The sequence below is a fragment of the Leucoraja erinacea genome, chromosome 6, assembly GCF_028641065.1.
Source record: "Leucoraja erinacea ecotype New England chromosome 6, Leri_hhj_1, whole genome shotgun sequence".
Taxonomy (NCBI): domain Eukaryota; kingdom Metazoa; phylum Chordata; class Chondrichthyes; order Rajiformes; family Rajidae; genus Leucoraja; species Leucoraja erinaceus.
The window spans coordinates 69486502-69499137 of NC_073382.1; the positions used below are offsets into that span (position 1 = coordinate 69486502).

Here is a 12636-nt window from a genome sequence, read left to right on the forward strand (position 1 = left end):
CTTAAAAGCATTCCATAACTCATCCTCCACATTGTGAATGTAAACTTGCTTTGCTGCCTCATGTTAAAGCCCTCGGTATTACTTTAGTCCCTTTGTTAATTGCATTTCAAATGGCTGTGGGGATTGGGGGAGGAGGAGGTGGGGTGATTATAAATTACTCCCACTAATGTTTTCTGCCCCTTCAGCTTCACCCAAACTGACTGAATAACAAAACTGCAAAACACTGAAAGAAAACCAATCTTCTTGTTCATCTTCACTGAAGATGAAGCTAATGCAGAAACTGTAAAGTAAACTAACAAGCTATTAGTCTCCTGTAAGATAACCATTCAAACAAATCCAAGCGTATCATTTTGATGTTATATATTTTGGTATTCACATGACCTCTGTTTGGGAGCACTGTACCCAAATTTGGCCACTTTACACCACCAGGGACTTAAAAGGTCTCGGAAAAGGCCCTGAAGAGAGCTGGAAGATGGATCGCTAGATTTAGGGGCAATAACTATTCAAGATGTATAAATCAAATAAAGAGCTGATGGATTATTACCGTGCAAGAGATTGGAGCGATCCTGGGGACATGAGCTATGTAACGGGAGGAATCAATTAGATGTTAGATCTTGTTCTCTCCAGGGAATTGTAAACCAGTGGAAAACACACATCATTAGCAGGTGTGATAGGTGCCAATTCTCTGTGACCTTAAGAGGAAGATGGACTGATTCCTGGCTGGAACAAAGAGGGCATCATTTACAATGCAGGCGCAATTAAAAGGGTGCAACCAATGTATTTCATTTAGTAGTTTTTTCCCTTGTTAGTCCTGTGTTTTCTCTATGTTTTCTAGCTACACACAAATTATGCGGCAGCAGAAGTGAGAACTGGGTGAAGAGATGAGGTGAAAGATTAATTGTTCAGCAGTAACAGCTGTTGAAAATAATGTGGATGTCTTAATCGTCCAGCTTTTCTTTTACGGCCATGAGTCTTAAACATTTGCACAGTGGAAACTTGGAACTTAACCAGTCAATGAAATTCACAATAGTACTGAGTGTCCCTTTTTCTGCTTTCAAGACCATCGACACTCTTGAATCTCCTCTTTTATCTTCTTTGCTCAAAGGTTAACCACATCTAATTCAGTTCACCAATCATTCACTTTGTCAACAATTCTAGCTAATTAGTTTTATGTCTTTCTCTTCCATCCTTCATAAATTACAGTACACAAAATAGGATACAATCCTCTAGCTGGGACCGACCCACTGTTTTATTTACATATCAACTGCAAGGTATCCAAAGCAAAACCACCGACATCATATCCTGCAATTACTTGCAATTGGAGATTCTCTAAGGTATTTCAGAACTGGTAAAGGCCCATTAAAATTTCAACACCACTGAATGTTTAAAGATTCTTAAAACCTTTAATATTACAAGAACAGCCTTTAACGGAATAATAAAAAAAAAATCTAAGCAATGAATTTTAAATTCTTCAAACAGTGGGTCTTGAACTGTAACATCACAATACACTGAAACCATTGCACGTTAATACCCATGATCAGCATCAATCTCCTTACTGACTGTGTATACATTTATTTTGTGATGGAAGGTATCTGTGAACAATATATCATTCTCAGCAGTAAGTTGACCATGATCAGCAGCTAATTTGACAAACATGCTGTTAATAAAAAATAAAAGAGGGAACTATTTCATGGTTACCCCAAGATATTTGCAAAAGGCTGACATACCTGCCGATGTTGAGACACAGGATACTGCATTGCTGAAGGCTGTTGGCTTTGTTGCATCTTCTGCAGAAGCATCTTCTGTTGCAATGCAATTGGTATCTGCGCTCGTTGGATTGTTTGACTTTGGAGGTGACCTGATGGTGGAGCAGGCTGCTGCTGTACTGCTGCAGTAGGCTGCTGCTGCTGCTGCTGCGGCTGAGTATAATGCAAGACTGGAGGCTTGGTCTGAGCACCCAGGATTGAAGAGATCTGACCTGGCTCTGGATCAAAATGAGACAAGGGCTTGGTGTTACTGTATGACAATTGGTCTGGGGATGCAGAATTGGCGTTCATCAAGCTGCGACTTATATTGTGTGCCTGCTGTTGCTGCTGGTGAATTATCATGTCCAGGTGGCCGGTTTGTGCTGCAGTTGGAGTCTTGTAGAGGCAGTTATTCATGTTTTTTGACTGGCTGTTGTTGGTGGATACCCCAGAGAGCAGTGAATTTGGGGAGCTAAAGGGCTGCTGGTGGAGGGAGGGACTGGGTATTTTCTCCTGGCCAAACGTTCCCGATGAAGGGCCCGACTGTGGAGCAGGTGGCCAGCTAGCTGCCTGATTTTGCTGTTGGTGCTGCAGCATGGCGTGCTGCTGCCGATTATCTGCAATCTTCTTCAGCTGCTGTGCATGAGACAGGTCGTGCCAATTGGACAGGCCTCTGTTTGGTGCAGATGGTAAGGATTGCTGGGGTTGGTTTTGAGATTGAGCTGCAGAGGAGATGGGTGAAGGAACAGACATGGCTGTGTTTGCCATGGAATAGGGGGGTCCTGTGGAAGGAGGCCGCATTTGGGGTGACCCTACCGATGCCTGGGGAAAACCAGGCGAGTATTCCGTTTTTATGGTTGGATTCTCCAATTGTGAATGCGGCTTTGGTGTACTGCTCTGGTTTTGCTGACCAATGTCTATGTTGAATGATTCTTCATTTCGAATGCTGGGATTTAACATAGTCTCCAGTTCTATATCACTCAATGGAGGAACGCCTGACATGTTTGTCAATTCATCAAATAAATCTTGCAAATCCGGATCCAGCAGCTGCATTCCTAGATCATCTTTGGAATCAAACAGTATATTGTTGTTAGAGATTTGGTTATTTAAATGCTCACTGCATGAAACACTCTCTGTCGGCTCCTGTTTCATCTCCTTATTGAGTGGCAAGCTGAAACCAGAACTGGCATCACCACCATTGGCTTGGGCGGTCCCAATCAAGCTCCCATCTTTTCCTGGAGTTCCAGGTCCCATTGTGACAGAACCCTGCAGGGTTTGGCTTTGTCCGTTACTGAGCTGGTGCCCACTTTGGCCAATTGCAAGACCACCTTCATCCACTCTTATTCTCTTAATATCCATTTGGAAAGTCCCATCAGAAATGCCATTGGGTCTGTCGTTACTGACGGGCGAAGCATTTCCTTCCAGCTTTCTCTTTATGGAGCCCTGTAACTAAAAAGACAGAACATGTGTTAATCTCTCTTTAACTGTGCTAAATTTACCAACCATCTCTGGAACAGAAAATGCTACTAAAACATTGCCTACAACCTGTGCACCACAACTTGACCCTATCACATTGGGGTGTGAGGAGTCAGTGAGCCAGTACCTGGTACTCCTGGTTCTGATGGAAAACTATACCAACATGGCTGGATCTTTCCCACCCTCATCCCTAGACAGCAAACAATCCAATAACTGCCTGCCATCCATCACCTCACTGGCCCTTATTTTATGGGAGGGATTATTTCAGAATTGGAAGATAAGGAACATACTGGTGGCGGGCACATAGGCTGGGAAACCTCATTGCTTAGCATAGTAGCCTTCAGTAAAAGAAAACCTTCCAAACTGTTCAACTACTAGGAAGAGCATCCCTTACCCTGTGTGGCCCTAACACTTGATAAGTGGTGAATGGGTCGATGTATATGCCTGACATGTTTGTCAATTCATCAAATAAATCTTGCCAGTGAAATCCATGAAGCAATGTAAGAAAATATCAGTTGATTATATAATGTTGCAAAATTTAAGACCTCTAAATTCCTTGTGCCATTATTTAGCATGTCGCACCTTTGCCACTTGAGGAAGCATCTCGAGACAACTCGTCCAACACTACCCCCTTAAACCTCTCTAAGGCATGGAGGAAAAAAGCAGGTAATATGTACCTACTATCATGCAACATAGCAGGAGACCATTCAGCCCAACAAGTGTAATGCACTCTCACAATCATCCCATTAACCCCATTTTCCCACTCCATTCATGGAATCTATTTTCTCTTGTATGTCCAATTCCCCAATGATTTCCACTTGGAGTAATTTACAGTTGTCAATTAACTTAACTACTGGCATGCCTCTGGGAGGAAATACGAGTACTCGGGGGAAATCCTTGTAGTTACAGGGAGAATGTGCAAACTACATGCCGACAACAACCAAGATCGGGATTGAACCCAGGTCACCGAGGCTGTGAGACAGCAGCACTACCTTGTATTCTCTGTGTCACCACTTTGCCTGTATTGCCATATGTTAGATGCCATTGTTTGTTAGATGAGCAAGTGTGCAAAATGTTACATGGACTCAGCAGCAGTGCGAGAGGCCAAAGTCTAGTTGCATCACTGGTTAAAAAATGAATGGACATTCTAAGAGGTCACATTTTTAAAGTGTAACTCCCAGAAATTAAAAAAATGGGATTTCCTTTGATTGTGCTGATATTTTTTAACATACTCTGCTTGTCAATTGGGGGCTTTTTTGTAAGCTTTCAGCTTTGATGTTGTGATGCTTGTGATCTTCACCTCTCCGTAAATGTATTATTGTGTGAAAAAAATAATGAATCGGTGCAGATATACTGCCTGCAAAATCCCAATGCCCCAGAAATATGTCACCCCGTTCCTCCAGCAATGATCCCGACAGGATCTGTGGGAAAAATGGAAGGGCCCCTGTGCCTCCATCAAGGGTTCTTGCAATCCCTTGCTATCAGCTGTTCCAGCATCTGGCTATCATTCAGATTTATGGACATACGTTGCTGCAAGGTGACCAATGCTTAATTTTATTTCGAAGTCACGTGAGTGACTACGTGAAGAGCCCACCAGCCGTATGCGCGTCAATACTTCGACGCATGGTGCGCAAGTTGGAGCAGTTCGAAACTGCTCCGGCAGGTAAGTTCATTTTATTTTCAGCGGGCGGCAGCGGGCTCTGAACGGGAGCAGGTACAGCGGGCCTGGAGTAGCTGACGGGCGCAGCTTGTGCGGCTGCCGCCGTTGGAGCTCCGAATGGGAGCAGGCGGCCGAATTTGAGGGCACTGCGGAAGCTCCATTAGGAGTTGGGGCTGCCGGTGCGGCTAGGCTAGGGATTGCTGTTAGGATTAGCAGCAGGCGGTAGTTTAAATATAACAGTGGCTAGGTTAACGATCGTTAAAGATAACAGCAGCCGGTGCTTTTGAATAATATACTCCGTGTTACGGAGGCATGCACAGGCAGTTCAAGTCATATGCCCGTAGCAACGCCTGGTTTGGGGTTGCAATATTCCTCCCACTCGGAAGAGTATTGGAGATGGTGGCACAAAATATGCTCTGTGTTACAGAGGCATGCACAGGCAGTTTAAGTCATACGCCTGTGGCAACGCCTGGTTCAGGGTTGCACTATTTATCCCACTCAGAGATCAGTATGGAGCTGACTCCGAACATGAGTATGTGCCTGAATTCCACGCATTAATGCATGATGTACGAGAGTCGCATAAGGAAGAGCTGCCTGCTCTTGACTTTCAATTTGCTGTTCCCTCGGGTACGGGCAAGCCACTACAAGAGGAGTTGGTCAGCGACATCAGCTATCTAACATCACACCAGCTGAAGAAATGGCAAGCATGGCAGACAGGGTCTGCAAATGAAACTTCGCTGAAGCTCCAACAAGCAAATCGACCCGGGTTCAGAGACGCTGGCAGGTAAGGTCTCTTTATTAACCTCTGTACAACTCCGAAATGGAACAGTCTGTCGGCCCAGGTTTGGGTTGACTGGCAGCATAGGCTGTCTAGTATCTTTTCACTGTCTCTGGGAAAGATCAGGTTGATGCAGAGACATTGGCAGGGTGCCTTGCATAGTCACCTCTGTAAGTTCCAAGTAGGAACAGCTTGGTTACCCTGGTTCAGGGTAGACCATCATGGAACTGGCTGGCCATATGGGTCATATTGACCAGGGAACCACTGCCTCATCATCTGTGATTGAGATTATCAGACTGCTCAGTAGAATTAAGTAGTTGAAGCCTCCCTCAACACATGTTTAAATTTCTGCTCAGTTAGTGGAGTTGCCAGTTCATTGGAAACATCATTGCCATCCTCTCTGGGGTAGGTAGCTACCAGCAGGAAGCTGGTCTGGCATATAATATTTTTATCTGACCTGCAGGTTCATATTGTGAATCAACAATGTATTTATAATAATCCGTAGGCTCTCAATACCAGGATTCCTGGTTGAGTGACGGGTCGAAGAGATTGTGTTGTGCACTCTGGCGACTCAGACAAGTGGTTTCAGTCAGAGGACTGCGAAGCAATTCCTGATTCAGGCTTGCATTATGCTAAATTCCACTGAGGAAGAACGCTGAGAATTTGTGGTGACTCTTATAGTCGAGAGTTGACAGGGAACTCGTATTCCCACATCAAAGGGAGACTGTGTTTTCAGCTCTAGTCGTAAGGTTCTGATTATATGTTATCAGCGAAATGTATGAATAACTAGATAATGCATCTTCTGCGACAAAAGAAGCCAAAAAATTTCCGTCCGTATGGTCAATAGAGGAACGGTGGTTCCGAGTGGAATCAGTGACATCTCATCGGAGGATGAGTGGTCTGGCCAAGAACAAGAGGGGTATATTTCTGATACTTCTGAAGATTACAGAAACATGCAGCATGCCGAATCAGGTTAGCATTTGGCTAATCTGATCATGTATTTAGTTACCCAGTTTAAGATGGATGATTGGCTTTCAGCAATTTAACTGATTCAGAGAATCGATCTTGAAAATGCATACTTTGCCATATCTATACACATGAGGCACAGATTATCTGGTGTTTTGATAACAAAGCCAGTGGTGGAAGCTAATGCTGCTCTACTCAGATCAAAGGGCATTGTGTCATCGAGTTTTAGATAATATGCAAAATTTGCAGCTGATAAAACGTAGGGGTTATCAGTAGATACCTCTTGCGATATTAAGAATGGGGCAACATGAAATTTAATAGTGCCAATTTTGCCTATTCATTCAGGCCATGGTAAGGCGGCTGAAGCAACTCCTATTTACTCGGTCACGAGTGATGGCTGGGGCAGCCTGTCTTCTCGGGCAGCTAGCTCTACACGGTTGTATGAGAAGTTTGTGAACAAAATATGTGAGTTACTTTTAAACGGAAGTAACAGAGGTTTGTGTGGCTTTCAGTTTGAGCCTAGAGAAGCGTTTATGTGATAGCACAATTGACACTGCTTGTGCTGCTTTGTCATTCTCTATAGTACCATAAGTGGGACAATAAATGATTGGTTATTCACCCGCTGTTCACTAACGTTATGCAGGGTGTCTTTTATATGACCATTCTAATAGCCTACACTCATTGTAGTGTGCGATGTATATCAGTAAATTATTATGCAAATATTCTTCTACTGTATTCCTAATTGGAGCAGTATTTTTAAGATGGTTATGCTTTCAGCAACTGATCTCAGCACAAAGAACACAGTCTTTACTCAATGTCTGGCTCGGTCTCTGGGTCATAACTGACATTAGGGTAGTTTGTTATGGGAATGATCTCATAAGCAAAATTGACATGATTGCGTACATTTGAAGTTGACAGCATACCCACCAGACCTGAGATCGGGGGTGTCATTAGGTGTACAAGTGCACTGAGCTTGCTAGTACCTATGAGATGAAAGATAGTTTCCTTATTGTTATTCAATAGTCTCAAGATGCTGATGGCTCATTAGCAGCCCATAGAATGGATAGTTCCCTTTCATCATACAGCAAGAGGCTTACATAATGCATGTTAATAAATTATAAAAATTGGTTGAATATGTCTGGATATTTGCAGATAGAATTCTGCACAGTGTGGCATGAGTTATTGTCTAACTCAAAGTCAATTGGGACTATGGTCCGGTTAAGAACAATGGCCATGTATGCAAGTTAGCATCATGGTATTAATAACCCATGTTTTTCTACCATTAATGGTTTATCTGTTTAAGTGTTTCACACACAGATTGGGTTACTGCATGAAGCCACAGAGATTTGAAGTCTTCACGTAGTCACTCACGTGACTTTGAAATAAAATAGAAAGATTAAACGAGAACTTACCGTTTGGAGTTTGATCTTTATTTAATGAGAAGTTGAAGTGAGGGAATGCGTCCCCTCCACTCCCAACCCTACTTCTCATAAAGATCATTCGGTAGTTCTAAGGTCGATAATCTTTCTATAGTTTAAGTTCAGCAACTAGTCTGTGGTTTCATACAGCTGCTCTGAAGATTGATGCGCATACGGGCTGGCGGGCTCTTCATGTATTCCCTCACTTCAACGTCTCAAAAAAAAAAAAGATCAAACTTCAAATGGTAAGCTCGTTTAATCTTTCTATTAAATTCCTCTTGCGAGGACTACACCTTCTGAAGCTGTAGAGCTTACTTCACTAAACAAACACACACTCATTAACGAGACTATTTCTAAATTATGATGGTGCAATACACTTACTCTTTGAACCTGGGTTTAAAAGGCTAGGCATAAAATGGCAGATTTTACACTTTACTTTACACTTTACTTGCAAGAAGGTTGATTCCACCATGTAACCAATTGTTAGAAATAATCCCAGGTATAATATAATATTAGAATAATACATGCGGTGCAGTATCTCCAGATGCTAAAGTAAATGCTTCACTATCCAAGCAACTAATTATTGTAAATTTTGTTTCACACTGACTACTGCACCGAATCAGAATTTAACAATGCATGTAAAATTATCTTAAATACACAACACAGATATTGCAAACATTAGATATATAGTATTCAAGCGAATAATTTCATTTTTGTAACAACGGAATGACCTGGTGATAACAGCAACTCTCCAATTGAAGCTGTTATTTTAGCAGGCTTTGATCTCCTAGATCCACACACCACCTGATAAAAAGATCTATTACAAATGGCAGCGTGTGAGCTTGACTGAGCAAACGACATATGTACTTAAAATAAATTAATATGTAACTGGAAACAAGTAAGATATTATTATAATATCCCTCATTTGTAATGCTGATTTAGAATTAGTCTATTATAAAGGAATCTGCTCAGTAGGCTGCGAATATGTTTAACATATTACTTTGGCACATTAGCTGCATGTAACACAGGACCAGCATCAATGACATTTACAGCACCCCTCTGTCATCAATCCCAGATCAACCATGTATTCGGTGATAATGAAACAAATTTAACAGTTGCCAACACGCAGAAATGATTTTTTACATGTTTGAAGTAGGATTTCAAACTTAAATGCCACTTGATAAGTGGAATGGACGAAAGACAGATCTAGAAGTCCTAAACTTAGCGTGCAATGGGCCACCATCAGCAGTAGAAAATGAATACCACTAAATTCTGTGGGAAGGAACTGCAGATGCTAGTTTACACTGAAGATAGACACAAAAAACTGAAGTCACTCAGCAGGACAGGCGATGTTTCAGGCCAAACCCCTTCTTCACTAACACTAAATTCAATTGCCATACAGCCCAGTACACTGTTTAGTTATCCATCACTGCTGTCAGAAAACTAATAGGGTTCCTCATGATATTTTTATGAAGCTGTTGAAGCCACAAGTTAAGCTATCTGGAAGTGTGGGCTGCATTGAGAGAATTTAGTAGCCCTATAGTTCAGAAAAGATTTTCTAGCTCAACAAAACCAAGCAGAAAGTGGTGGTGGATAATCACTGCTATTAATGGGCTCTATGATCAGTCATGATGAAGCCTTGCAATTCAGGATAGCAAGATAGCTATCTTCAGCTCAGTCTCACTCACAAATTGCTGTTCCCATTGTCTAAAGTGCCAATCTCTCAGAAATTACTGCTCTTGGTAGCACGCTGCAGTTTTATGACTGAACACAGCAAAAGTTGTCATACTGCTGACCAAGGCATCACTGCATGATTGTTCTGCTGCAGCTACAATGCTGGTGACTCTCTCTGACAAAGTGAAAGACTACTCATCTGCATCCTATTCATAAAAAAGACAAGAATAAATCTCAGCAGACTTTCAATGCAGTACTTTCTTTGGCTCAGTGTCTGGTGGAAGACAAGTCATTTCAAAAATTCAAAGCAGTGAAGTGGGTGCCTGTAGCCAAAGAGAAATGCCTGAGGACCAACCAAGGTTCCATGTGCAAACTCCTTGATCCTGTTGGGTGGTTTTTTATGCTCACGTGATGGTACCAAGGAGGATTAGCAATGTAGAATTTAGCATTTGAAATTAATGAGAGGGGGGAATATTATAACTCTTCCAATGTTCACAAAAACTATTTTCTTGGGACCATAACTTGTTATCAACAAAACACAAAGTGTTGGAGGAACTCAGCATATCAGGTAGCATCTGCAGAGGGAAGGGACAGGCAACCTTTCAGGTCAGACTGAAGAAGGGTCCCAACCCGAAAAGTCAACTGTCCAATGCCTCCAGAGATGCTGCCTGACCCGCTGAGTTACTTTAGCATTTTGTGTTTTGTTCAAGAGTTCAGCATCTCCAGTTCCTTGTGTTTCTACTTATGATTAGCAACATGTTTGATAATTTGGTCAACATTTTGAATATTTACATTCAAATGCAGTCTGTATTGCGTACAGTTTTGGTCTCCAAATCTGAGGAAGGACATTATTGCCATCGAGGGAGTGCAGAGAAGGTTCACCAGACTGATTCCTGGGATGTCAGGACTGTCTTATGAAGAAAGACTGGATAGACTTGGTTTATACTCTCTAGAATTTAGGAGAATGAGAGGGGATCTTATAGAAACTTACAAAATTCTTAAGGGGTGGACAGGCTAGATGCAGGAAGATTGTTCCCGATGTTAGGGAAGTCCAGGACAAGGGGTCACAGCTTAAGGATAAGGGGGAAATCCTTTAAAACCGAGATGAGAAGAACTTTTTTTCACACAGAGAGTGGTGAATCTCTGGAACTCTCTGCAACAGAGGGTAGTTGAGGCCAGTTCATTGGCTATATTTAAGAGTGAGTTAGATGTGGCCCTTGTGGCTAAGGGGATCAGGGGGTATGGAGAGAAGGCAGGTACGGGATACTGAGTTGGATGATCAGCCATGATCATATTGAATGGCGGTGCAGGCTCGAAGGGCCGAATAGCCTACTCCTGCACCTAATTTCTATGTTTCTATGTATTATTGTATGAAGCAGCTGGGCAGAATGACTGGATTGGACAAGTCTAAGATTAGTTGGATGAGTTGGATTAATAAACAGTTAATAAATGATATGATGCAAACCACTGCCACTAGTTAATTTTGTTCCCGTTTCTATCGCTGACCTCTTCAACCAGCTCAAATTCAAGCAACATTTTTCCTGCTGAACTATTCAAGCAACTATAGGAAGTGAAGATTGATCATCATCTTTTGAAAAAGTTTGTAACAGTGAATCGCAAATTCCAACAGATGATGGAAATCCAAATTAAAAATAGAAAATTCTGGAACTACTCAGCAGTCAGATTAATAAGTAAGCTGTAAATGCTTTGGATCAATAACCTCACATCCAACTAGATCTGAGATATTATCATTGAATCCCTCTCCACAAGTGCTGCTGGCTTGTGGAGTATTTACAGCATCCAAAACAGTGACATTTATTTTCAAGTCATCTTGTTTACGAGTGAATCAACAGCTGCTCCACCAACCCCTTCCCCCCCCCCCCCACCGCTTATTAGCACCTCTGCTGTTTCATTCAAAACTTTCCCTCCAACCCAATCTCTCTCCTTTCCCAATTTTGCCGCACTGTTGGAGCACCACTCGAACATCTCCCCAACTCGCCCATCCTTTGACCCAACCCTCAACACTGTTCCCACTGACCTCCCTCAAGCATCCCCTCCAGCCACCCCCATAGTGACTGCCTTCGCAACTCGAGTAGAACCTCTGCCCATGTCCTCATAGTAATCATTAATAACACCACTAACAACCAGAGAAGAGAAAACAGCGGTTAGTTGCACAAAACCGTGTTCTATATTTAACGTCAATATCTCAACCACATGGTCTCCTAGTCACTGCATTTCTCTCATAGAAAAAGTGATGTTAATCATTCTCATTGACATTTCAGCCAGCATGCAGAATTAAGAATAATGTCAAGAACCAGGGGCCACAGTTTAAGAATAAGGGGTAAGCCATTTAGAACGGAGATCAGGAAACACTTTTTCACACTGAGTTGTGAGTGTGGAATTCTCTGCCTCGGCGGTGGAGGCCAGTTCTCTGAATACTTTCAAGAGAAAGCTAGATAGGGCTCCTAAAGATAGTGGAGTCAGGAGAAATGGGGAGAAGGCAGGTACATGGTACTGATTGTGAATGATCAGCCATGATCACATTAAATGGCGGTGCTGGCTTGAAGGGCCGACTGGCCTACTCCTGCACCTATTGTCCATTGTCTATGCCATATAGTAATTTATTTATGTGGCCCCTCCCTCAGAGACCATCATTTAATCATGTCGTTTGTTACCATAATTCTACACTTAACTTCTAATCAGTTCATATTTCCTCCACTCCCAACTATTTTTGAAGCAGCTTGGGACATTCTGTATGGTAAAGTCATTATCACTTTGGCAGAAGAGAGGCAGAAAGTCATTTGAGCAGTTCATCTGTGGCTCTGGCGGAAGTCGATCAGGAAAATCCCAGAGGAAATTCCGATCACCCTCTTTCAAAATGAATTTTCTCCATTGGAATATAAACAATTCTGTTTTTGC

At 42.4% G+C, this 12636-nt stretch overlaps 1 protein-coding gene across 2 annotated transcripts in view; it reads right to left on the bottom strand.

Moving 5' to 3' along the window:
• zmp:0000001236 (mastermind-like protein 2) overlaps positions 1–12636 on the bottom strand; it is a 366940-nt gene that overhangs the window by 101402 nt on the left and 252902 nt on the right. For both annotated transcript variants that reach the window (XM_055637326.1, XM_055637325.1), the window contains one exon: positions 1728–3194. In XM_055637326.1, the coding sequence (XP_055493301.1) occupies positions 1728–3104 (1377 nt within the window). In that variant the 5' untranslated portion in view covers positions 3105–3194. The remainder of the gene's footprint in view (positions 1–1727; positions 3195–12636) is intronic.